Genomic DNA, 26,925 nt, shown 5'->3' with positions numbered 1-26,925 from the left:
TGGGGGCCGAGGGGACTCCCGGGGCGCCTAGGGAGGGACGCCCGGGGCGGGGCGCGCAGGCGCGCTGAGGCCTTGAGCCCCAAGAGGCGGGTGGGTGCGCGCGCTTCCTCGCGCACGCGCGCACGGAGGGGGAGACTGCCGCTGTGACGCTGCTGCGGCGGGCGGGCGGCGGCGCGTGAGGCGCGCGATTCCCCGTGTCTTGGGAGCAGTGCCCCAGCCCCCGCCGCTCCCGCTGCCGCCATGTCGGGCCGGTCGGTCCGGGCCGAGACCCGCAGTCGGGCCAAGGACGACATCAAGAAGGTGATGGCGGCCATCGAGAAAGTGCGGAAATGGTGAGGGGCTGGGGCAGAGAGTGCCGGTGGTAGTCGCCGGCCCTGGCCCAGAGGAGCGCGGTACCAGCTGGCAGGGTGGGAGCCGACCGGCAGGCGCTTGGGGGGAGGGGGGAGCGGGAGAAGGCGGGAGGAGCGGTGGCAGCTCGCGTCGGCGTGAGGTCAGAGGGCGCGCGGCTGCCACCAATCAGCGGGTCGCCCGGCTCGCGAGGCCCGCCCACCTGCCCAAGGGTCGCGCGTCTCCCAGAGGGTCTGCCGACTTCCGGCCGCGCTGGGGCCGCGGGACCTCTTTTGGACGCCGGGCTCCACGGTTCTGTCCCTGCGCCCGCCTGCTTCAGGAGCCTTTTGCGTTCTTAACTGCCCCAAATAATATCTCTAACAATCCCTGGGGGGGTCCCCGCCGGCCAGACCGAGCGCTCTGCGTAGTAACTCGCTGTAAGTTTGGTGAGAGCTCACGCTGAACCTACCTGTCACGAGAACAGGCGTGGTCATCGGAATCAAACTCCCTCTCTTTCTCCTGATACCGGTCCACACGCAGCCAACTGGGTAGGTGTTTTTTCCTTGGTGCTGCCAGCTGTTGGTTAAGCAGTTGAGACCCCACCCTCATTTGGAAACGGCTGGTGTAATGTTCATTGCAGGGCCGGTTGACCGCCTATTTTTTTGTGTGTGTGGTTTGTTTTTTTTGTTTTTTTTGTTTGTTTTTTTTTTTTTTTAGAGCTAGCGAGTGGGGGAGAAGGACAGAGGGGTAGACAGAATCCCAAGCAGTCTCCACACTCAGCGCAGAGCCAGACAGGGGGATCATGATCTGATCCGAAATCAACAGTCGGTGGCTCAACCGAGCACTCAAGCACCCCAAACCGCCTATTTTGTATTAGGAACTTTGATGTATTTTCACATTAAACTTTAACAGACAACTGTTGCACCAAGTTCATGAGCCCTTTTCTCTAGCTGACAACTAGTAATAGTTTTAAAGTCTAAGTAGGGGTTAACTCCCTCAGCGGGAGACTTCCAGCCCTTTGTCCTCAACCCCCTTTTAGAGGCGTTGTTACCTTGGAATTTTTTTTTTCTTTTGCGTGTTTATTCATTTCTACTCAAGTTTAAGTTCCTTATCTCTTTATATGTAAAGTCTTTATTGTAGTTGGGACTCATACATACTAGTTAAACAATGATTTCTTTTCCCCTCCAAATCTAATCCTGGGGTTTTTTGGTGAAACCTAAGAATCGGCACATCTTTGTCTTCTGGCTGTTTCTGTTCCTACCTGCAGTTTAGGCCAGATGACCGTCCTCTCACCTGGAACTCTTAGCTTCTATGGTCTCCTTGCTTCAACTCTTCCTCATTACTCAGTCCACTCATCACATTGCAGTCAGAGTGATTTCACTTTCTTTCCAGTGTAAATATTATCATAGCACTCCCCCGCTTAAGAAACAACGCTTCAGTGAACCCTTCTTGCTCTTAGGTTAAAGACCAAAGATCAAAGATGATCCTTCCTACCTTACCCACCTGGTTCAAACTGCCCTCTTTTCCTGGGGGGTTGATGGCCATCTTTCAGCTGGAGCCATGTCCTGCCAGGCATCCTTCTCTATCCTCTCTTCCTCCTTGCCTAGTTAACTACTAGATCTGCTCAAAAATTGCTTTCTCGGGGCACCTGGGTGGCTCAGTCAGTTAAGCATCTGACTTTGGCTCAGGTCATGATCTCATGGCTCATGGGTTCAAGCCCCTTGTCAGGCTCTGTGCTGACAGCTCAGAGCCTAGAGCCCTCTTTGGATTCTGTGTCTCCCCCTCTCTCTGCCCCTCCCCAACTCACACTCTGTCTCTCTCTTTCAAAAATAAATAAACATTTAAAAAAATTTTTTTTTTTAATTGCCTTCTCAAGGGACACCTTTCAAAATCCCCAGTCTAAATCAGGTCCCTTTCATAGTACTTTCCTCAATTGTATTAGGTTGAATTGTAAGATATTTCCTATATATGACTTTTCAACTTAACACAAGTGGAAATTTGATGTGGTTAAACCTAATGATTAAGCGACTGTGAAGTGAGTTGTTTGGTGTCTGTTTCCAATTGAAATGGAGGCTCTGTGAGGCTAGGGACCGTATATCTTGCTCCCTGTGTGCCCGGGGTTTAGCACAGGGTCATGTGTAGCAAATATTTATTGAATAAATGAGAAAGTGGAGTGCTCTGTATAGGAATTAATTTCAGTGTCTTAAGTATGTAGTTCATTCTTCTTTCTATTTGCTGAACAGCATTCTCAATATCAGCAGGCACAACAGTTACTTTTTTTGCTTTTTTTGTAACCTCACATTTGGACTTGAAATTTTCAGAAGTCATACTACAGGCTCCCCAACTCTGCTTGTCCATAATCTCGTCCTTATTCAAGAATGGGGGAAAAACTGCTCCTTTTTTAAGTAACTTCCTTTGTAAGATAAAACCTTAAAGCAGTCTTTTTGTGGCTTAGTCTTCACCTCTTTCAGAAACCAGTGTAAGACTTGGAAGCATCCTGTCCTGTTCCTGTGATTATTTTGAAACAGAATCGTGTTTCAACCTAGAGTTCCACAGGGGTCCTAGGAGTTCTCCTTGCCAGGTGATGTCCTCATCTCAACCGTCTTGCAGCCTTCTCAACTTCCTTATCACCTTCATGTGTTACACTGATTTCCTTACTTGTTATTTCTTTGTGCTCCCGAGGTCAGGACCGTATCTTAACACATCCTTTGTCTTCTGCAGGGTCTTGTGTAATAGGGCTTTGTAAACATCAGTGGAATTGAATTCATTTTTGGAAAATAAAGAAGTAATGCCAGGTAGATACCAGAGTGTGAAAATGTGCCAGTACTTGGTGTAGTCAGTGAGGTAAGAAGGGCTTTGGTACACTGCACATGAGGAAAGGCAATAGAGGGTTTGGACCCAAAGGAATTTGACAGAGACGTCTTTTTGGAAGGGTTGATTTTGCATCAAAAGGTAAAGTATAATTTGATGGAGAGGAAGTTTGGAAGGCATTTAAGATTGAAGGAATGTGGGGTGCCTGGCTGGCTCAGTTGGAAGAGCATGTGACTCTTGATGTCAGGGTCATGAGTTTGAGTGCATGTTGGGTGCAGAGGTTACTAAAATAAATTTAAAAATTGGTGGGAGGGCATCTGGGTGGTTCAGTCAGTTAAGCGTCTGACTTGGGCTGAGGTCCTGACATCCCGGTTGGTGAGTTTGAGCTCTTTGTCATGCTCTCTGCTGTCAGTGTGGAGCCTGCTTCAGATCCACCCCCCCCTCAAAATTAAATAAACATTAAAAAAAGTTATTTGTAAAAGATTGAAGGAGTAAGTTGCTGAGAAGTATAAAATCACATTATGAACAGAAAATCTGTTTCATTATTTATCGGTTTTAAGAAGTGTCTTTCTTTCAGGGAGAAAAAGTGGGTGACTGTGGGTGACACATCCCTTAGGATATTTAAATGGGTTCCTGTAACAGACAGCAAGGAGGTAAGTGTGGAAGAAAATCAAAACAACAAAAAGGTACCATTTCCTTCCTTCCTTTCTTTCCTTGATTGTCTCTTAATTATAAAGGAATTTATTTCCCCAGAATTGAGCTGCAAGTACGTCAGGGGCACCCTCTGTGGTTGATCCATGGAAAGTCTCTCTTTCTTTACCCCCTTTTATTTCCTTTCCTTAACCCATTCCTCTTTTTCAAGGCTCGATGAACCACACCCTCAGCCTGCTCCCTGTGATAGTATGGTTTAATTAGTACACAGCCATGCCTATTGATTTCCTTATTGTCTGTGGCCGCTTTTGAGTTCAAATGGCAGAGTTGAGTAATTGCCATAAGACCTAAAAGCCTGCGAAGTCTAAATATTTCTTACATGGCCTTGTAAGAAGTTTGCTGACTCTTGCTCTTAGCCAAATAGCTGTCCGTTATAGTACATTATATGTGTTTTAAATATATATATATACTTTTTAAATTCCTCTTCCATGGGTTTATGTGCATAGCTGTGTATTCTTGAAAAATACACAGCATTGTATCATGTTCATATTTTAAAATTTATAGAGCACTGTGCTTTCTGTAGCTGTGAATAGAATTATTAACTTCGAATCTTGCATTGTATTTTCTTATATGCAATGACCACATTTATCTACTTTCCCTAAGTGACAAACATGTAGATTGTCTCCAACTTTTCTTCTCTAATTGTTTTTAAACTCAAATATCAAACACATACCGACAGTATATAAAACATAAATGTACGGTCAGTATAATGAAAAAACATAAAACTAGTACCCCTGTAAAAACCACCCAGGTCAACAAACAGAGCATTGCCAACTTCCCCAGAGGTCTGTGTTTGACTCTTGATGGTGTCCCCTCCCCCACTAGAATTCTCTTTCCTACTTTTGCTTTTCTTACCACTTCTCTAGTCCTTTGTAAACATTTTTAAGTTTATATAAACAGCATCATGAAGTGTCTGTTTTCCTGTGTCTTGCTTTTTGTGCTCGGCGTTAGGTTGGTAACATTCACCCATGTTATCTTTGGAGCCATTTGTCCCTTTTCATTGCTGTTTGGAATTTTATTATAGGCCTCGTGCCCTGATTTACCTCTCTGATCCTCCTGTAGATGGCTTTTTGGGTTGTTCCCCATTTGGGGTAATAGAAACAATGCTCCTGTGAACATTCTTATTCAGTATATGGGTCAGCCTGTGCATGGGTTTTCCTAGGAGATATTCTTATGAGTGGAATTGCTGGGTCTTAGAGTGTACGTATGTTGACCTAGAGTAGCTAATGCTAAACTGTTTCTCAGAGTGGTTGTACCAATTTACATTCCCACCAGGAATAGAGTTCTCATTGCACCAAATCCTCAACAGTTGGTATTGTTACTTATATGTAAAGATAAGTTGTGATTTTAGTTTGGTGACTACTTATGTAATAACTAATGAGTTTGAACATGTTTTTAATGTTTAGGACTGAACCTTTTGGATTTCCTGTTTCAGAAAGTGGCTCTTTAAGTCTCTTTGATTGTTTTTTTCCTTGTGACTTACAGGAATTTTCTATATTCTGGACACAAAGCCTTCATCGATTGTATACTTTTCATACCTTTTTCCATTCCATGGCTTGTCTTTGCGCTCTCTTTAGGCTGCCTTGAGTACATAACTTTTAAAAAAAAATTTTTTTTAAAGGTGTTATGTTTAAGTAATCTCTACACCCACGGTGGGGCTTGAACTCACGACCCTGAGATGAAGAGTCACATGCTATCCTGACTGAGCCAGCCAGGCCCCTGAAAGTTTTGAATTTTAATGTAGACGAATTAATTAATCTTTTTTTTTAATAATTACCTTTTCCTTCTTTGAGGCCACAAAGATCATCTCCGTGTGGTCTTCTAAAAGTTCATTATTCAGTTCCCATTTATAACACACCTGGCACTGATTTCTGTGTATTTTGAAGTAAGGGCCTGATGTCATTTTTTTCCACGTGGATGTGCATTTGTCCCAGCGCCAGTTATTGAAAAGATTGTTCTTTTCCTCCTGCTCTGTAGAGCCACCTTTGTCGTATTTCAAGTGTCCAAATATGGGTCTGTGTCTGTACTTTCTACCAAAAGCTCTAGCTTTTTGGTAGCACAGATGACATCCCCTAAACCGTCCCATTCTTCTGGAGGACTCATGGGTTAGATGCCCAGGAGTGGGATTGCTGTCCCGGGGCGTGCACACGAATTGTTTTTACTGACTGCTGCCCAATCTCTCTCGAGAAGGGCTGCACCAGCGTAGTTAGTACACTTCCCCAGGGGTACCCGGGGGCTCACACTGCCACAACTTCATGGCATTCGATATAACCAGTCCTGCCAGTCTTCAAGCTCTTTGTTTATTTTGCATTTCTCTGATTACTCAGGAGGTTGATAATTGTCTCTCTTCAGGTTTCCATTCATACTTCCTTTTATCCATTTAAATACCTCTTCTCTGATTTCTTTTGCATTTTTTGTATTGGGTTTCCTGTCTTTTCTGATTTGCATGGATTCATTGATACCGTAGCTACAGAAAACTCTGGTCACTTTTGTACATTGCAGGCATCTGTCTGACATGTCACCTGTCTGAGAACTTTGTCAATAATGTCCTTTAATTTTGTGTCAAACAAATTTTTTCATACGGGTTTTGCTTTTTGAATCTTGTTTGAAAATTATTCTCCACTGCATGGTCATAAAGAACATCTCCATCTTCTGTTAGGTTTTGGGTTTTTTCTTAGGTTTCTTTATTTATTTTGAGAGAGATAGAGACAGTGTGAGCCAGGGAGGGGCAGAGAGAGAGGGAGAGAGAGAATCACAAGCAGGCTCCGCACTGTCAGTGCACAGCCTGACACAGAGCTCAGACTCATGAACTGTTAGATCGTGACCTGAGCCAAAATCAAGAGTTGGTCCTGTTAGGTTTTTGGCTATTGTTGTTTTTTAATGATGGAGATCTGGATCTAATTTTAATTTTCCTTCATACAGAGAGCTTTTTCACCTAATACTGTTTACTAAACAATCTATTCTTTCTCCGCTGACTTGGGATGTCATCTGTGTTGTGTGCCATATTCATATCTAGATCTGTTTTTCAGCTCTCCATTCTGTTTTGTTGTAATTTTATCTCCTCCTGCACTGGAATGATTTTTATTTACCATCAGTTTTTAGTATTTATTAATATTAAGTAGGGCGAGTTTTCTCTCTTGCTGTAGGTTTATTGGGAAGATAGCCTTTATCAAAATAAAACTTCCCAGGGTGCCTGGATGGCTCAGTTGGTTGAGCATCCCACTCTTGATTTCGGCTCAGGTCATGATCCCAGGGTCACGGGATCAAGCCCACATCGGGCTCAGCGCTGAGCATGGAATCTGCTTGGGATTCTCTCTCTCCCTCTCTCTCAGCCCCTCTCTCGCGCTAGTGTGTGCTACCTCTGAAACATTAACGATAATAATAATAAAATAAATATTCCCTTCTCTTTTTAGCTTTCTAAGATTTATTAAAAATTATGAATAGGGGCGCCTGGGTGGCGCAGTCGGTTAAGCATCTGACTTCAGCCAGGTCACTATCTCGCGGTCCGGTCCGTGAGTTCGAGCCCCGCGTCAGGCTCTGGGCTGATGGCTCGGAGCCTGGAGCCTGTTTCCGATTCTGTGTCTCCCTCTCTCTCTGCCCCTCCCCCGTTCATGCTCTGTCTCTCTCTGTCCCAAAAATAAATTAAAAAGTTGAAAAAAAAAAATTAAAAAAAAAAAAATTATGAATAGATGTTAGACTTGATCCAGCTGCTTTTCCTGAGTTTACTGAAATGTTCATGTGATTTGCCTCCTCTAATCTTTAATGTATTAGTATGGTGAATTAATAAAATTTCTGATGTTGACCCTTTTACATTCTTACATGCCTAAGAGAAATTCTACTTGGATATGCTTCCCCACATATAACCTGGTGTTCAATTCACATTTAAGATACTTCATTTGAGGTACTTGCATCTGGGTCATAAGTGAAATTGGCCTATAATTTTCTTTTAATATATTATCCTTACCTTGTTATGGCATTAAGATTACATTAGCCTCCTAAAACAAATGAGGCAATTGCCCCTCTCTTTTGATTTCTAGAACAAAATTAAGTTTGGTAGAACTCACTTTTAGTACTTTCTGGGCTTTTGGTTGAGGGATGATTGTTAGGGTGGCTTTAATGGTGATTGGTGTATTTAGATTTTCTCTTTTTTTGGCATTTATTTTGCATTTTATGTATTTCCCAGAAATTGGTTCTTTAGGAGAGTGCAGTGTTAGGTCCTCCGCCTTTCTTCATTTCCCCAGAAGTGTGTAGAAATGAGGCAGGGCACTTCCCCGTTGGCCAGTAATGCTAACCTTTTGGCAGTTCATGACTCAGTCTTGTATGATAAAGAATTAATTGGCCCTGTTCAAATGCCAGCAACACCCCTGCTGAAGAACACTGATCAGAGTTTTCAAATGTATTGGTATGTAGTTATTCATAATATTCATATTTCCATAATATGATCGAGTTTATTGTCTCTCCTAAAATCTTTATCAAAAAAATCTCGTAAATTTGTTCATCTTTTGTTTGCTTTGTTCTCTATTTCGTTAGTTGTTGCCATTGTTCTTTCCTTTTATGTTTTATTGGGTTTACTCTGTTGTACTTTTTCTAGCTCCTTGTATTAAACTTAGCACTTTTTTTCCAGCTTTGTTTTCTTTTAAAAAAATACATTTCACTTTAGGGATGTCTAGCTGGCTCAGTCGGTGGAGCATGCGACTCTTGATCTTGTGAGTTTGAGCCCCGCCTTGGGCGTAGAGATTACTGAAAACAAAATTTTTTTTCACATTAGTTGTCTCCCAAATTTTGACATATATGCATATCAAAATGTCATTGATAGTGTAATTGTTTTAAGTTTTTTATAAATTCCTCTTTAGTTTCCCTTTTTAATCCAAAGTTTGTTTGTTTTATTTTGATTATTTTTTTAATGGTTATTTATTTTTGAGGGAGAGCACAAGCAGCAGAGGGGCAGAGAGAGAGAGGGAGACACAGAATCCGAAGCACGCTCCAGGTTCTGAGCTGTCAGCACAGAGCCTGAAGTGGGGCTCAAACTCACAAACCATGAGATCGCAACCTGAACCGAAGTTGGACCCTTAACTGACTGAGCCACCCAGGCGCCCTAATCCAAAGTTTAATACAATGATTTTTAATTTCTAGATGTGAGATTTAAAAAAGAATTTTTTTTAATGTTTATTTCTGAAGGAGAGAGAGACAGAACATGAGTGGGGGAAGAGCAGAGAGAGAGGGAGACACAGAATCCAAAGTAGGCCCCAGGCTTTGAGCCATCAGCACAGAGCCCGACACGGGGCTCAAACTCACCAACTGTGAGATCATGACCTGAGCCAAAGTCGGACGCTCAACCGACTAAGCCATACAGGTGCCCCTGTGTGGGATTATTTTTTAGCTGTCTTTTTAAAAGTGGTGTTCTGATTTTATTGAATTGGTAGGATATTCGTTCTTTGGGATTATCGGGACTTTTTTTTATCTGGTCTAGTACGTGATTGATTTTTGGACCATTCACTTGTGATTAAAACAAATATACTCTCTAGGTACGAAATTAAACAATAAACAAGCATTTATTATGTTACCCAAATTTTCTGTATCCTTGCTTATTTTTTGTATGTTTGTCCTGTTTTTACAATTACATCATTCACACCAAATTTCCTCAAGTTGGTGGTTCTTCAGAACAACTTTCCAGTATCCTCTTCTTTCTGAGGAGCCCTACAGTGTTTTATTGAAATTCTCGTGTCCTGTTAGTGTCCTTCTTCCGGTATAGCTTGTTCTGTTTCTTGTCTTTCCTGGTGCTTGTTTCCTCTGGAGTCTGGTTAGTTTCTTCTGTGCACTCAGTTTTTATTCCCAGGGGACTCTGAGCTGCCATGGCTAGAAGTATGTAACTGAGGGAGGATGTAAGCCCAGGCTCTGGTTTTCCTTCCTCTGAGTGAATTTAGGCCATTGTGTGAGCCTTGGGATTCAGCCTTTCCCTTATCCCCTGTCCCTCTTCCCCTGCCTCCCCGGGAAGTCCCTAGTACCAGTCTTCCAGATGCCACTTTATCTGGGAGCCGCCAGCCTTCCTTGTCATTGCCAGCCCCAGAGAGCTGCTGGGTGAAAGTTAGGGGAGCTCTGGAGCCACCCTTTATTTTTCATCCAGCCCTGGCTCTAGTGGTGCCATTACCCACTAAGGGTCGAAGGTCAGACAATTAAATCTCTTGGGTATGTGGAGAGGGGGGTGCACTGGTAGAAAGCCCTTCCCTGCCCCAATGCATTTCTCACATATTTCCTAATTCAGATTCCTCCTGCCAGGGGCACCTGAGTGTCTTAGTCTGTTAGGCTCTCTCTCTCTAAATAGATGAATTGATTAATAAACATTTAAAACAACAACAACACGGGGCACCTGGGTGGCTCGGTCGGTTGGGCATCCGACTTCAGCTCAGGTCACGATCTCGCGGTCCGTGAGTTCGAGCCCCGCATCGGGCTCTGTGCTGACCGCTCAGAGCCTGGAGCCTGTTTCAGATTCTGTGTCTCCCTCTCTCTGACCCTCCCCCATTCATGCTCTGTCTCTCTCTGTCTCAAAAATAAATAAACGTTAAAAAAAAAAAAATTAAACAAAAAAAAAAATAAAACAACAACAACAACACATTCTCCCTGCCTAGGACCTGGTTCCCTTTGTGTCTCCCAAGGGCTTCTCGCAGTGTTTGCTGAGGTCCATCAGTTTATCTGTCCTCCAGTGGTTCACAGTGGTGTGCCATCTTCTAAGGTACTAGTATATATCTGCTACATTAGGCAAAATAGGAGACGATGATCAAATTGGTGAAGAGAAAGTGGGAAGGATCCAAGGGAGTGAGACACCATTGACGAGAGTAGATTGGTACAAACTTTACCCAGGTTAGGCTGCTCTCACATGTACATTGAAAAGTTTTCAGTGATGGCGGTGCTAATGAACTGGATGGCGGGAGCCCTTCCACAGTGTATGGCCTGGCATGTCCCCAGTGTGCATTGTAAATACCTTACCAGTTTAGTTGTCAGTTATACCTCAGTACAGTGGAGGGGGGATCGTTTTCAAAATGTTTATCCCTTTGATCTAGAAGTTTTATCTCTAGGAACTTATTTTCAGGAGATAATCATGATGTGTACAAGGTACATCTACATTGTTGAGCATTATAATATGGTTTAGTGTTTAAGAATTGCAAACAAAATAGACTGTATTGTGGAGAATTCATTAAGTTATCATGCACCTGTTCTCTTGTAAAGCTTTGTAACCATTATAAAAGATGTTCTAGAAGAGTATTCAAGCGACAGGGGAAAACATTTTTTAAAGATTAAAAAAATTTTTTTTGATGTTTTTATTTATTTTGGGGGGGGGAGGGTGGGCACGTGAGTGGGGGAGGGGCAGAGAGAGAGGGAGACACAGAATCTGAAGCAGGCTCCAGGCTCTGAGCTGTCAGCACAGAGCCCAATGCGGGACTCAGACCCACAAACCGTGAGATCATGACTTGAGCAGAAGTTGGACCCTTAACTGACTGAGCCACCCAGGCGCCCCTTAACGATTTTATTTTTAAGTCCTCTCTCCATTCAGCATGGGGCTCAAACTTAGAACCTCAAGAGCAAGAGTCGCACGCTCCACTGACCGAGCCAGCCATGTGCCCTGGAAAATGTTTTTAATACAGATAATTGGGGGAGGGAAATAGGTTGCAATATTATATCATGATCCATCTTCATACAAATATATAGATAGGTTGTCTGGTTGTACAGGTGATTTCCTTTTTCTGTATTTTCAGAATTTTCAAACTGAATACGTATCTTACAGAACACAGAATCGTTAAAATTAAAACAAATGAGAGATCAGAAAAAAATGATGAAGCCAGATGTTGGCATCTGTAGCAAATACATTGCTATGATCCTTTTAGAGAGTCATGAGGTACAGTGTATTTCAAGAAACATCATATGTTTATACTTTTTGATCTAGAAGGAATATTTTGTGTGTGAATTTATCAAAATAAAATGACCCAGAGAAGAAGTGAAAGTTGAGCATTGTGGCTTTATTCCTAGTGGCATTAAATAAACACAAACCGAAAAAAAACCCACAAAACAAAACAACCCGAAATAAGTTAAAGCTAAATGGCCAATAGGTGAGGGGTAGCTGGGTGGCTCAGTCAGTTAAGCATTTTGACTCCTGATTTCAGCTCAGGTCATGATTTTGCAGCTCGTGAGATCAAGCCCTGAGTCGGGTTCCATGCCGACAGCATGGAGCCTGCTTGGGATATTCTCTCTCTCTCTCTCTCTCTCTCTCTCTCTCTCTCTCTCTCAAAATAAATAAACATTTATAAAAAATTACCTATAGGTAAGAAGCGATTAAGTGAATTACGGTTTATGGAATATAATGCAGCTAGTAAAATTTGTGTTTCTGTAGTTCATGTGGTGAAATGTAAAGTGTAATTGCCTTAAAATTATGTCTGCATGTGGAAAGAATGAAGGGAAAGACGTGCACGAGTGTGTACAGTTGACTCGTTGCAGAGAGAGGATTGAGAGCTGTTACCAAATATTAAATGCATGTGCAATAAATAGACTTGTATAAAAAGTATAAATTAGTAAATTTGAGATTACCCAGATTTAAACTTTGGCTGCTCTCACTTGCAAATGTTCGCATGGATTATTTCCTTTCCTGTGGGCTCCTGTGTTGCAAGCTGGTGCTTACCTCCGCACTTTGGTCACCCATGTGTGTAACCTGCATCCTGCTCGAAGGAAATGATGTTCTAGGCAGAGGTAGACATGGGGTGATCATTTTGAGTGGATGGGTTGATTGTCAGGAATCGTACTAGAGGGGCCCCTTTGTCCCGTCACTGCTTGCATTACATATAAAGCGACTCCTTTCTTTGTCCATTCTTTCACTTTTTCCTGCTGTGCTACGCAAACAAGAATCCTTCTCAAATCAGTACTCTGTATTTCCTGTCCATCCACACAGGGAACAAGTTGGATAGAGCATTCGCTCAGGGCAGGAAGCAGAAGAGAACTGCAGGGAGCTCTAGTGGAAGCCTACGTATCTGTTTCTCACTTTTGAGTCATATTAGTGCTGGAAGGGTCCGTTTTACAGCATAGAGACACTGAGACTTGGGGACACCTTGTCCAGGATTCTGTGATTCCTTGGGTCCTGGATTCTCAAACTGTTGTCATTATTCCTGTTCAGTCGTAATCCAGACCTCTGTGGTGTCTTACTAGCACCCTTCTCCCTCTCTGTGGGTCTCCCACTTGGCTGTGTCATATTCCTCTTTTTTTCCTTTTCTAGAAAGAAAAGTCAAAATCGAACAGTTCAGCAGCCCGGGAACCTAATGGCTTTCCCTCTGATGCTTCAGCCAATTCCTCTCTCCTTCTTGAATTCCAGGGTGAGTTGCATCCGTATGTCTTCCTTGCAGGAAAAGCAGCACTTAGATGAACCCATTAATAATGAGAAGAATAGCTTTGCGTGTCACTTCAGTGCCTGCTGTTTTGTTGGTATCTTGCTGGCACTTTACATCAAGTCTTTTAATTTAAGCCTCACAGCAACCCTGCAAAGTAGATGATAGCAGCTTCATTTTCCATGTAGGGAAACCAAGGCTCAGAGAGATGAAGTTCCATATCTCGAGGTACATAACTAGTAAGTGGCAGGCTTCGGGTCAGGTTCTGGTTCTCTGGATGAGAAGCTCTTTTCTTTAGACTGTATGTATGGCCTTAGACCAGGCCACCCAAAGCCAGGGCCTCTCCCATCCACTGTCAGCAAAAGTTCCGCCTCTGGAACCAGCCTGCAATAAGTGTCCCGCCTGTGTCAGCACTGTGGTCCCAGTACTGCCTTCACACCTGTGTGGTGGCTGCTGTTCAGAAGCACTGAGCTTCTCATTTTTGTTCTTCCCCTCGGCCTGTGACCTAAAGTAAGCGGTTATCATCATCCCTATTGAAGGAAGCCGATACTTCGAGAAGAGGTGTTTGCCTAAGCTCAAAAGTGACAGAGCTTTATTCTTTTTACAATAGAATGTTGCTTCTGTTTTAGCATAGAAGATCGTGGTCTTTGTAGGAGTAAAGACTAGAAAGGGCTTGGAACGAGGCTGGGAGTGTGCAGGGATCCTCTCCCCATCTCCCCCAGCCACCCGAGGTCAGTGAGCATGGTGGAGGAAGGAGAATACGAGGGAACAGTTTTCTAGTTATGTGTGGGGTGGCCAATAATCACAAAGCTCTGGGAGACATCCGAGGCTCCATTTCCTCAATCTGGCCTACATCGCATCCCTTTCATTCAGTGAACATTTGCTGAACTCCTACTGTGTGCCAGGTACCGGGTACTGCACTGGAGATCCAAGGACAGGACAAGTAATTCCCCGAGCCTGCTTGCACAGAGCACAGTGGAAATTGGTGTGTAAAATAGTAAACGTAGGTGTGCACAGGGTACAACAGGAGCATAATAGGGTGGTCACCCAGAGGAACCTGGGACATGGAGGAAGTGGTGCTCGAGCCAATTGGTGGCATGTATTGGGACTTTCCAGGAAGACCAGGAAGAGCAGGTCATACCGGACACCTGTGCTTGAAGCAGGCCTTAGGTTAGTCCGCTTCGCTGGAGCCGAGGCCGCAGTGTGGAAGCCTGCTGTGTGGAGGAACAGTCGTCAGTAAGCCTGTAGGTCAGAAAAGATTTTGTAAGTTGTGATAGGGCTATCTGTGCCTGCCCAGGGTAGCCCTGGAGTTTGAATTGTATCCTTTGTGCAGCAGAGAACCGCTGAAGGATTTAGAGGGATCTCTCTGGCAACGGTGTGAGGTGTGGGCTGGAGTACAGGAGACTGAAGGAAGGGCGGTCAGGTGCCTGTTGCAGGAGGCCAAGCCAGAGACAAGGAGGCCTGAACTAAGGTGGCAGGAGAGGAAGGAATGAACACCACGGATGTCAGAGCGGTAGGCTGGACCCGATTTGGTGACCAGCTGCTGGAGGGGAGGGAAAGGAAGGAGCTTTTAACTCCTTAGTTTTTAACTTAGGTGGTGATTTTAAGCCTTCAGACAGACTATGCCAGATGGGAATTTCTTGGTCCTTGAGGTGGCCAAGTGGAGCCTGGGCCACTGAAGGGCCCGAGTGACCGCCTCTAGATAGCACCACGCTCCTTGAGATAGCCGAGAATGCCAGGCAGATTTTAGCATTTTCTACACCTCTCATGTTGTGAGAAAGGTTGAGAGGCACAGCTACGTCACTCCTTTCCACTGGACAGTGAGAAAATACCCGGTCCAAACTATACTTGGTGAGTAAGAAAGAAGGGATTACTAAGTATACCCTGACCTTCCTGAAATGTAAATGTTGCGTGAACTTAAAGATTTTGGCTGCATCTGGCACTGAGACTGTATGTCGTGAAACAGAAAATGTTTAAATGAACTCTCTTATTAGACTGTGGATAATTTGTCCTACCTTTGTTTGTTTGCCTTCGGTTCTGGGGGCATCTGCAGCAGCGATCATTGTGTTTGGTCGTGCCCATGGCTGTCTAAGGAGACACCAGGCTCTTGGCTCTTGTACCGTTACTCTCAAGAAAAATGACTACTCTCAGCTGTTGCCTTTGTCATGTTTGGTTTTCAGATGAAAACAGCAACCAGAGTTCTGTGTCTGACGTCTATCAACTCAAGGTGGACAGCAGCACCAACTCAAGCCCCAGCCCCCAGCAGAGTGAGTCCCTGAGCCCAGCACACACCTCTGACTTCCGCACAGATGACTCCCAGCCCCCTACTCTGGGCCAGGAGATCCTCGAGGGTGAGTCGCAGTTGGCCCAGGATGAGCATCTTGGAAGGGCCTGTGCTCTTGATGTTTCTGTTCGTTAGAGGAAGAGGTTAGAGAAGATGGACCTGGCAGCCTTGAGCCATTTGTCAATGTTTGAGCTGTTTTGGGGAAGGGTTGTGTTTTCCCCTCTCACAGAATGAAAGAAGAAAACAAGCAACACAATTGAGTGCCAGGCTCTGTGTAAGGCACTTTTCATGTTTGATACTTGGTATAATTTTCCTATGAGATAGCAGCTGTCATCTCTACCATGTACAGATGACAAAGTAGAATCCTAGAAAGGGTAAACTGCTTGTCTGAGATCACATAGCTAGCAACTGGTGGAACCGGATGTCTCCAATTTCATTCCTTCTGACTTCAGAGATTATGCTCTTTGCATTATATCCTGTAAATTTCTTCTGATGACATATATTGATACTCTGGCCAGTGTTGCTCTTCCCCAAGGTGTCTCCACATAGCTCTTAGGGAAGCTCCCCCAGCTTGAGGGAGATTCCACAGGAGTCTCCTGTCTCAGGAGGCCCTGCAGTTTTACTGACATTGCTGCTTTTTCAGAGCCCTCCCTGCCCGCCTCAGAAGTTGCTGATGAACCTCCCACCCTCACGAAGGAAGAACCAGTTCCACTAGAGACACAGGTAAGGAGCCACTTTGGGTTTCCCCATTTCTAAAAACAAGTCCGGACTCTGTTGATGCGAATTGGAGCTGACAGCATCAGATGTGCTATGACCAGGGTGGGGAGGCAGCAAGGGAAGCTGGTGTCTCCAGGTTATAAGGTAGGGGAAGAGGTTTGTTTATCGGCAAGAAGGTTGGGGGTGGGCTTCTGGGCTGTAATTAGGGTGGATGGGGAGGTTCTGGTACAGAGGGATGGTCCTATAATTTTATGCTCTGACTGCTCCTAGATTGCTGAGGAAGAGGAAGACTCAGGTGCCCCACCCCTGAAACGCTTCTGTGTGGACCAACCCGCAGTGCCGCAGACAGCATCAGAAAGCTAGCACCATCCTGGCACCCTTCGCCTCCTGGCCCCCTGCCTCTATTTATTGCATTCTGGTTCTGGCCGTGCTTTGTTGCTGGGGTAAGGGCAAGCACTGGGCTCCAGAGCTTGCACATAGGAGCCTTCTGGGCTGGAAGGGTGACATAGGACTTGGGGTGATAGCATCATCTTCCCGTCCCTGGCACCTGTGTGTGCTTGCTCCTGAGAAGAGGAGCACTCCTGTTCTTTTTGCACCCCAAGTAGGCTGGGGCGTCAGCCATCCCAAGGTTCATCTGTCACCTCCAGGTAGCAGTCTCTGCTCCAGAACCTCTGGACTGAGCCGCTGGCCCTTCTACAGGAGGATGTGGAAGGAGATGTGGAAGGCACCCTCTAGAGAAGAGAGTGCCCAGGGTTACTTGAACTTGAATGGAGACTGTAGATTCATGGACTTTCCTATCAGGCTAGGGGCCTGTAAGCTGCTGGTGGAGAAGGCCTGGTAGAGACTTTGGAGGGAAGGGAAGGCTGTGCACGAGGGCGGAAAAGTCTGTATAGATTTCTGTCCTGACACTTCTGCCCATTCCTGAGGTTATCCTGCCTCTCATGGGCTCTCCAGCTGCTGACAGTCCTTTGTCCCCTGCTGCAACCACCCCCTTTCCCCAACACACACACACACGCAGACACACGCAGACACGCAGACACACATACACATAGACACACACAGCTTTCCCTGGTCTCACCTGTATGTTTCATTCCAACATCCCCTGCCTCTTGCCACAGACTCTGCCCCAGCAAGGATTTGAGGTTCTGCCAACAGTACCCATCCCCCACAGTACTCCTTCAGCTCAGACTTTCTAGAAAGTTCCCTCTTCTTTGAAATCTGCATGTTTAATTGAACTTTGTGATTTTATTTTTTGTTCAAAAAAGTTTAAGAAAATGGAAATGGGCAACAGTGAGTGAAGACATATTTTAGCACTGAATAGAATATTTTTAAAATTAAACTATTTGAAATACGTCTTGTTGGTATTTGAGTGCTTCTTTCTTGAAGGTTGTGGGGGCAGGGCCTAGTGGGGTGGTGGCTGAGTGCCTGCCAATTGTCTTATTACTCCCACAGAGGAGCTTTCTGATAGAAACGATTTGGAGATCCCTCTTGAAGTTGTCACGTAGTCTGATTTACACTTCCGTCCCTCTGCACGCTGAATGCAACCAGTGTATGTTTGCCATGGCTCCAGGTCTTTAGGAGGCATTCATGAGTGGTTTTTCTTTTTCTTTCATTTTTACTTTTTTAGATTATGGTAAAGTGCATATAACATCAAATTTACCATTTTAACCATTTAAAAGGGTACCGCTTAGTGGCAATAAGTACATTCATAACACTGTGTGGCCATTGCTAGCTTTCTCCAAAACTTTCCATGACCTTGGACCCGTTAAGCAGGTGCTCCGTGTTTGCCACTCCCCCAAGGCTCTGGCAGTCACAATGTGCTTTCCGTCCAGTTCCTTTTTGTGCTCCTGATTCCTAAGGAAACCAATAAAGTCATGTCACAGTGGAAAAGAATTCTATATTCTGTATGTTCAAGAATTTCATTTCAGTATTCCGTAAAGTAATTCGTCTGATCTCTCTCAGGGGCTTCCAGGTATCATGGATGAGACCAGCATCCCAAGTTTTGCTGCCCTGTTTTGTCATCCCTACTCTCTTTATTCTCTTTTTCCCAACTGGGCTCAGTTGAGAGAGCATGCAACTCTTGATGTTGGGATTGTGAATTTGAACCCCTTGTTGAGGGTACAGTTTACTTAAAAGTAAACTGGGTACATAAGAAATATGTACTATTAAGTTGTCAAATGAATGTCACAGAGAGGGAATTGTAAGTGGTACATAAGAGAAGTATATTCTAGGGGCACCTGGGTGGCTCAGTTGGTTAAGCGTCTGACTTCTGCTTAGGTCACGATTTCGTGGTTTGTGAGTTCGAGCCCCACATCGGGCTCTGTGCTGACAGCCCAGAGCCTGGCGCCTGCTTTGGATTCTGTATCTCCCTCTCTCTACCCTCCCCCGTTCATACTTTGCATCTCTCTCTCTCTCAAAAATAAACATAAAATTTTTTTTAAAGTATAGTTTAATGTGTTTAAACAAAGGAAGTTATTAAAAGTGTACTGAGATCATAAAAAATGACCAATAAGATTTGAAAAAGAACCAAATCATTTCTGTAAATGACAATTACTGAAATCAAGTGGCACACGAGGAAAGCAGGAGAGAAAACTAATAGGAGATAGCAGTTGGCATTTGCAGTTACTCTGTGACCGAGTGCTAGAACTGGGAACACAGGAAGCCAGGAATCCTATCCCTCAGGAGACAGCCTGGCTAGGGAATAGACCTTTGCATAGAACCTTCTAGAGCATACTGTAGCAGGTGTGGAGTGGAGTCCACGAAGGAACATGTGGGATAATGGAAAAGGTGAGATGGAAACCATTCTCTTCTTCTGTTGACATCACCTTAGCACCACTTCACTGATACTCTAAGGTATCAGGCTAGCAGTCTCCACCACCGTCCCAGAATGTTGATGGGGTAAGGGTTGGAGAAGAAAAAGAGAAGAGGAAACATCAAGCAATGACCACAAGTTACTCACAAATAACTCAAAAAATGCTTCTGGGTATTATTAGGCCCAATGTATATGCACACTCGAAAACTTTTTTTTTTTCCAATTTTACATTGACTTTTTGCAAGTTTTTTTTTAATGAAAACTTACTGAAATACTGAATACTTTTTTTTTTAATCTTTATTTTTGAGAGAGAGAGAAACAGAGTGTGAGTGGGGGAGGGACAAAGAGAGAGAGAGACACAGAATCTGAGGCAGGTTCCAGGCTCTGAGCTGTCAGCACAGAGCCTGATGCAGGGCTTGACCTCACGAACTGCGAGATCATGACCTGAGCCGAACGAAGTCAGATGCTTAACCGACTAAGCCACCCAGGAGCCCCAAAAAACTTTTTTTTTTTAATGTTTATTTAGAGTTAAGAGAGTACGCGAGCAGGGGAGGGGCAGCGAGAGAGGGAAAGAATCCTAGGCAGGTTCCACGCTGTCAGAGCAGAATCTGGTGCAGGGCTCGATCTCACAAACTGTGAGATCATGACCTGAGCTGAAACCCAGAGTCGGACATTCAATCAACTAAGCCACCCAGGTGCCCCCCACACTTGAATTCTTTTTTTTTTTTTGCCTGCCCCCCCCCCTTCCCCTGTGGAGCCAATGACAGTTTGCGGACTGCTGGAACCCACACTTGAATTCTTAAAAATAGATAGCCCACTAACTAAATTCATTGAATATGAATAAGCCCAAAGAAAGATCAATAGAGCTTGATGGGTTCTGCACAAGAGAATTTGGAGCATGGAAAAGCTGAGCACCTGGGAGCAGATTTCCACATGCCTAAGGTATTTGTCATCTTGGAAAATGGCGTTTATTTTACAAATATTGAAAGCACATTCTGGGTTCTCTCTATATAAATTACAATTGGTAGACAGGTCTCTGCCTTGCAGGAGCTTCCAGTCTGGTGAGGTAGAGAAGGTAGGCAGCAACCTGTGCCACGGTGGGTGGAGAAGGCAGAGTACTGTCAGGGTCCAGAGAAAAACTTTGAGGCTTTGAGATCACAGAAAGCTTTTGGAGAGGTGGCATTCGGGGCTGGGCCTTGACATTTTTCTCTGCTTATGAGGAAAGACTACTTGTGGGCAGGTTAATGCGGACAAATGGTGGCAGTGAAGCACGGGGTTAATGGGTAGCAGTAACCAGGGAATTGAGTTTCTATTTTCTCCAGCTCTTTGAGACTTTTCAAAGCTACAGAGAGCTGAAAGAAATAGTTCAATAAACTATGTGTACCCTTCACTTAGATTCACCAATTACTAACATTTGCCACATTGCCATTTTTTTTCTTTATTTTTTTGGGGGGTGGGGGGTGTAAGGTGAATTACTTGAAATCGGTTGCTGTCATTCTGGCACTTTAGCCTTGAATACTTCAGCTTGTATGTCCCAAGAACAAGGACATTCCTCAACATGACCAGAGTATCATGATCATACCCAAGAAACTTAACAATGATACAATAATAGTATTTAATATGAACATATTTAAATTGCCCCAACTGTTCCAATAACAGTAGTAGTTCTCTTTAGCCCCTGTCCCCAGATCCAGGATCTAACTCTAGGGTCACACACTGCACACACAGTTCTCATGTCTCTTTAGTTTCCTTTTAGAAGTTGGAGGTGGGTGGATAGGTGTATCTTGTGTCATTGTTATTTTTGAAGGGTCTAGGCAGTTATTCATAGAATGTCCCACAAACTGGGTTTTTCTATTTTCTAAGGATTTCAGGGGGAATGTTTTTGGTTAGAATGCTACAGAGTTGATGTGTATTGTTCACTGCCTTGAATCAAGAGAAACATCCTTTTGTCTCATTATTGGTAATGCTGAGATCGATCACTTGGCTAGGGTGTCTGCCAGATCTTTCCATTTTCAGGGCAATTTTACATAAGTAATTTGTAGGTCGGGGGGGCGGGTGATAATCTTAGACCATTCACTTAGACCAGTGATTTTAGTATCCATTGATGGTCCATTTCTGAATCAAGTTACTTCACTAGAGTCTGCAAAATGGTGAGTTTTCTAAATCTAACATTCTTTTCACATTCATTCACTGGCAGCCTTCTGTAAATAGCACATTGCCCTTCCTCTTTTCTTTTCTTTTTCTTTCTTCCTTCCTTCCTTTTCCTTATTCTTTCTTCTTTCTCCCTTTCTTTTCTTTCCTCTCTTTCTCCCTTCCTTTCTTCCTTCCTTCCTTCCTTCCCTCCCTCCCTCCTTTCTCTGCACTTGATCTTAGCCAAAAGGCCTAGAAGCGATCTTCTCTCTGAATATTACTATGGCTCATGGTTTCCCCTTACATTCAATGTGCCACAATCTGTTGCTGTCATTTTTTTTGTTGTTGTTGTTGTTCAAATTGTCCCAGATTTAGTCAGTTAGAATCCCTTCATGCTGGCTCCCGAGTCCTTTTGACATGTCCCCATCTCTATTTGAGCACTTCTTTACTTTTAGGCACAAGTTGTTCCTGACTCACCTTGAACTTTGCTAGCCCCATTCCTTTTTCCCAGGAGCCCTGGATCCTTTTAGTGGGGAATGGTATTTAGAAACCTAGATAAACCTAGTTTACTGGAGTAAGGGGTTCGAGGGAAGTAGGAAAAAGACTGAGGACAGATTGTGGAGGGCCTGGAAGGCCAGACCAAAGAGCTTGATTTTACTTTGTTGACTTTAGGGAGCCAGCCATTGAAAGCCCAGAGCAGGGGAGTGAGGTTGTGTTCGAAATGCCTAGGAAAGGAAAGAGGCAGGGGACAAATAGGAAGACTTGCTAGGTTTGCATGTATTGAGAGGAGACTTAGAGTTGTGTCAGTTGAGGGATAGAGTAGTAATAGGTACTTAGAAAAGGAAGTGGAAATAGACTGATGCAAACCAGTGAAAACAAAAGAAAAATGTAATCAGTTCACCATGTGGATCATCTATGAATAATAATCATAAGTTCTACACTGAATGTGGATTTAACCAATTGCAATAATTATTTGGGGAATATGATTGAATGTGTGTGGTATTTGTGGGGGAGGTGAGACCTCATCTTCCATTGAAGAATGACAACAGCTAACATTAAAACTGAGAAACAAACATAGCAACATATATGTTATTTCGAAATCTGTCTCTCTCTCAAAAATAAATAAACTTAAAAAAAAGAAATTGGAAATTTCTTCCATAGATTTTTTTTTTTTTTTGAATGTTTATTTTTGAGAGAGAGTGTGTGATTAGGGGAGGAGCAGAGAGAGAGGGAGACACAGAATCGGAAGCAGGCTCCAGGCTCTGAGCTGGCAGCTGAGAGTCCCATGTGGAGCTCGAACCACAAGCTGTGAGATCATGACCTGAGCCGGAAGTCCTCCGCTTAACTGACTGAAACATTTAGGTGCCCCTAGGAAACTTCATTAAAATGGAATCCGGGGGTTGCCTGGGTGGCTCAGTTGGTTAAGCCTCAGGCTTCGGCTCAGGCTATGATCTTGTGGTTCAGGAGTTTGAGCCTTGGGTCAGGCTCTGTGCTGGCGGCTCAGATCCTGGAGCCTGCTTTGGATTGTGTCTTCCTCTCTCTCTGCCCCTCCCCCATTCGCACTCTCTCTTGCTCTCTCTCTCTCAAAAATAAAACATAAAAAACAATGAAGTTTCCTTTTACCAATTTAACACAGTTTAACAATTTGAAAATGAGTGCTTGAGGGAACAGGAAGTGGATGGGGAAAGTGCTCTAGGGCTGATTTTTGTAGAACTATTTGTTGATGTTTTTTATTGCTGTCGTTTTTTTATTTTTATTTTTTAATGTTTATTATTTTTGATACAGAGAGAAGAGAGACAGTATACGAGCGGGGGAGGGGCAGAGAGAGGGAGACACAGAATTTGAAGCAGGCTCTAGGCTCTGAGCTGTCAGCACAGAGCCCAAGGTGGGCCTTGAACTCACGAACTGTGAGAGCATGACCCGAGCTAAAGTCGGACCTTACCTGACTGAGTCACTTAGGCGCCCCTGTTGTTGTTTTTTAAAGTACATTTAAATGTTTCTTTTGGGGAACTATGTTCATTTTACCATAAAAAAATACATAATTTTAATGGAGTTTAAAACTTTTACTTGTAAGTAGGTTCCATGCCCAACGTGGGGCTTGAATTCACAACCCTACATGCTCTACCAATTGAGAGGCACCCCTAAAACATTTCAAAAGAAGAAAGGCATTATAGTAGTAGTTTTGGCCAGAAATAATAGAGGCCTGAAATAGGATGCTGTGGGGATGGCAGGAAAAGGACAGTTCAAGAACTGACATTGTCTGGTTGATCCTATGCCCGTGGAGCTCAAGAGAGGTCAAACCTGAGCCCGTGAGGTGGTGAGGAAGGTGGGCCGTTAATAAAAATGAAAACCATTCTGATAAAGCAGATGATGGAGGGAAGGAAGACGGTAAGATTGTGACTCTGGGATGTTTTGAGTTTAAGGAACCAGCAGGACAGGGAGGAAAAGCCCAGGCAGGAGCCGGAACTGTCTAAGCAAAGGTCTGTGCCTGCATCAATGAACGAGGACTATGTGGCAGGGCATAGCTCCACATGATACAGACCACAGAAACAGATCTTGCTGACTGAGCTCATGTCCTAAAACTACCCAGTGGAGATCCATGTAGGGAAATGGCTACACTTCCTTGGACAGTCTTATTCCTGCGACTAAGCAGCCATAGCCGACTTGGAGCAATAGAAGCTTTGGTGCAGATCCCTGGAAGCTACACATTTTAATCTCTTCCTTTTTGGATTAACTTGTTTATTCAAATGTTAGGAAAGAAAACACACTGAACAATGAATTTTGCTAAAATTATGGTAAAAAAAAAACTTGAGAGTATAGTAAAAGCGGATGTGGGCTGGAACAATTGGGAAAAGGCATTAGGAAGGAAGTATTGGGTTGAAATGCACAGAGGAGAAAAAAGTCCATTTCCAGCGGTGGGTAGGAATAAAGCTAATGAGTTCTGGGAATTAGGAGGAAGTAGTCCAGTAGGGGCTTGCTGGGTTAAGAGTCTGAGGACTGAGGAGGCACCTGGGTGGCTCAGTTGGTTGAGAGGCTCAGGTCATGATCTCAAGAGGCTTGTGAGTTTGAGCCCTACATCAGGCTCTGTGCTGACAGTTCAGAGCCTGGAGCCTGCTTCAGATTCTGTGTCTCTGCTTCTCTCTGCCCCTCCCCAGCCCACAATCTCTCTTTCTCTCTCTCTCGAAAATAAATACATGTTAAAAAAAAAAAAAAAAAGAGTTTGACTGCAACAAGAGTCAATGAAAATATTAGAGCAGGAAACTGATAGTTACATTAACAGTCTCTTCCATTTTTTTTTCTTTCTTTAAAAAATTTTTAAATTTATTATTATTCTTTTGAGTAAGCTTTATGCAAAATGGGGCTTGAACTCATGATCCCGAGATCAAGAGTCACATACTCCACTGACTGAGCCAGCCAGGCGCCCCCTATGTTTTTCCTCAACATCTTCAGGACAAGATGGTAAAATCTCATGTTAATCAACTTTATCATTTGTAAATTTGACCCACAGAAGTGGAGGACACCAACCAAGCAAGAGTCACATTAAAGTTTGCTATTTTTTTTTTAAGTTTATTTATTTAATTTGAGAGAGTGGGCACAAGCAGGGCTGGGGCAGAACGAGCGTGAGAGAGAATCCCAAGAGGGCTCCGAGCTGTCAGCACAGAGCCCGACTTGGGGCTCGAACTCGCAAACTGCAAGACCGTGACCTGAGCCGAAGTCGGACACTTGACCCACTGAGCCACCCAGGTCCCCGCTGATTCTCCCATTTTAGATCTCTGCTTTACCAACACCAGGGCTGGATTCAGCTTACAGTGGCCCCAAGCGCTGAAATGATGATGGTCCCCACTCTCATGGGCAGTTAGACACTATTTTGAAATAATCAATTTTTCCAAAATTTGTCTCTTAATGTTGTGGAGTCCTTATCCTGTGTGTAGTCTGCTACCGGGGATCTAGTCCTGCAAATGTCCGTCCCATTAGTCACCTCGTCTGTGCCTCTCAAATCTGTCCACCTGTCTCCCTTGATTTTGTTACATTTGGGTCCCTTGGTATCCCTGCCACAAATAACTACGTCACTCTAGCCATCACATGCTGTGGCCCGGATGATCACTTCCGTTGCCACCCTCATCTGTTGATACTTTCTACCTCAAAATCCCTACGTTTTGGGGCGCCTGGGTGGCTCAGTCGGTTAAGCGGCCGACTCCGGCTCAGGTCACGATCTCATGGTCTGTGAGTTCGAGCCCCGCGTCGGGCTCTGTGCTGACAGCTCAGAGCCTGGAGCCTGTTTCAGATTCCGTGTCTCCCTCTTTCTCTGACCCTCCCTTGTTCATGCTCTGTCTCTCCCTGTCTCAAAAATAAATAAAACGTTAAAAAAAAAAAAAATCCCTACGTTTTAAGGTGTGCTGTCCTGAATCTATCAAGAAGGCTCTGTGGCTCCTTCTGCCTAGAATGTTCGTCCCTCATTTCTCTGCTTAGTGAAATGCCACTCTTTTCACAATCGACTCAAATGTCCTGTCCTCCGAGGTTGCTCATAATCCTTTTAGAAGAAATAGCTACCGAAGGAGGATGCAGTCCTATCTCTGCTAGGTGACCAGAGGAGGCTCCATTGGGATGGCGACTGACCTGGTACTTACCCTTCCCTGGGGGGAGACTTCTCACCTCAAGATGAGACGAAAAGGGTCTGGCACTGCCATGCACCACCGCTTTCTCCGCCCTGTTGAAGAACAGGCTGGGGAGGTATGTTCTGAGGCCAGTGAAGATCTTTGAACGGAAGGGGACAATTTAATTAGGGAGAGAATTATCCGTGAGTGTTTCGGCTTGTCCTGGATAGGACATGGTTTGGACTATGTGGGTGTAGTGTGCTCGGGGAAGCAGCTCAAATGGCCTCACTCTCCAGGCAGTTACTGCTGTCTTGGGACTGTGCACTTCCGACAGCACTCTTCACCGAACTGGCATTATTCGTGCCTCTTGTTTTCTCAGAAACAAGTCTCGGTCTTATTTTTTGTTTTTCCTCTGAAGCTCCCAGTCCAGAGCCCTCAACTTTGGAGGTGCTGCGAAAGACTATTAGAATTAATGGATGTATCTTTACTAGGTATGTCTTTTAGTGTATTTTTCCAAAGAAGCTCCTGTATGATCCTTTCCACCAAGCCCCTAAAAACAAGCATCATACTAGTATCCACATCTCCACCACACTCTCTTCCAGAAGTTAACTTTGGGGTGAGCAAGACTGGGGGCTCAAGCTGTTCTTCAGGAGAACCTTCGCTTGGGTAGGATCTTGGGGCTTATTCCCGCCAACCCCTCCTCTCTTTCCGCCCCACCCGCGCCTCCCCGGGCGTGGCCGAACGCGGCGCCTTTAAGGAGGGGGCGGAGCACGGTGGAAAGACAAAGCCCCTGGCCGCGCGCTCCCCCTCCCCCTCCGGCGCACCACACGGACAGTGGTGCCCGGATGTCGGTGTCGCCGTCGGTGACAGATGGCGCAGTGTCTGTATATGTTAAGGGGCTTCTCTGGTCTGACCTCTTTGAATTCCAGGCCTTTCGGTCCCCCGCTGACCCCCATTTTCAACTCCGCCGCTGGAGGCCCGCAGGCCTGTCACCAGCGCTTACATAACGTGACCTTTCACCCCTTCATACTGCCCTCTGGTGCGCTGCAACCCAACTACGCGGCCCGGAAAGGGGGCGGGACCCAAGCGCAGAGCGGCAGCTCCCGTGAGCCAGTAGACCGTGAGCGCTGATCGGCTCTCCGCCTATTGGAGCATTCGCCACCGGCGCCACAG

At 44.7% G+C, this 26,925-nt stretch overlaps 1 protein-coding gene and 1 long non-coding RNA gene across 4 annotated transcripts; one reads left to right on the top strand and one right to left on the bottom strand.

The window, feature by feature from the left end:
* Positions 1-115: 115 nt before the first annotated feature.
* BCL7B (BAF chromatin remodeling complex subunit BCL7B) lies at positions 116-17,569 on the top strand. 2 transcript variants are annotated; one of them, XM_058709919.1, is made up of 6 exons: positions 116-332; positions 3,716-3,791; positions 13,106-13,202; positions 15,395-15,565; positions 16,142-16,221; positions 16,486-17,569. In XM_058709919.1, the coding sequence occupies exons 1-6, from the start codon at positions 241-243 to the stop codon at positions 16,576-16,578; spliced, it is 609 nt and encodes a 202-aa protein (XP_058565902.1). In that variant the 5' UTR covers positions 116-240; the 3' UTR covers positions 16,579-17,569. The 2 variants fall into 2 exon arrangements, with proteins under 2 accessions (XP_058565902.1, XP_058565904.1); XM_058709921.1 differs by having other exon boundaries at positions 315-332; positions 3,699-3,791.
* On the bottom strand, positions 17,301-26,924 carry LOC131500646 (uncharacterized). Of its 2 annotated transcripts, none has more exons than XR_009256397.1 (2): positions 25,786-26,924; positions 17,301-18,069 (listed from the first exon to the last, which is right to left on the bottom strand). It is a non-coding gene; the product is annotated as an uncharacterized LOC131500646 (long non-coding RNA). The 2 variants fall into 2 exon arrangements; XR_009256398.1 differs by having other exon boundaries at positions 25,811-26,924.
* Between the last annotated feature and the right edge of the window lies 1 nt (position 26,925).

The sequence above is a fragment of the Neofelis nebulosa genome, chromosome 18 (genome assembly GCF_028018385.1).
Source record: "Neofelis nebulosa isolate mNeoNeb1 chromosome 18, mNeoNeb1.pri, whole genome shotgun sequence".
In the NCBI taxonomy this organism is placed as follows: domain Eukaryota; kingdom Metazoa; phylum Chordata; class Mammalia; order Carnivora; family Felidae; genus Neofelis; species Neofelis nebulosa.
The sequence above is the reverse complement of the archived record's forward strand: the minus strand, read 5'-3'. Positions and strand labels throughout refer to the sequence as shown.

Excerpts from the sequence above, each read along its gene's own strand:
- BCL7B (XM_058709919.1), top strand. The coding sequence starts at position 241 with ATGTCGGGCCGGTCGGTCCGGGCCGAGACCCGCAGTCGGGCCAAGGAC. Across the intron at positions 13,203-15,394 it reads TCTCCTTCTTGAATTCCAGG|ATGAAAACAGCAACCAGAGT; the intron begins GTGAGTTGCATC and ends TTTGGTTTTCAG. Across the intron at positions 15,566-16,141 it reads GGGCCAGGAGATCCTCGAGG|AGCCCTCCCTGCCCGCCTCA; the intron begins GTGAGTCGCAGT and ends CTGCTTTTTCAG.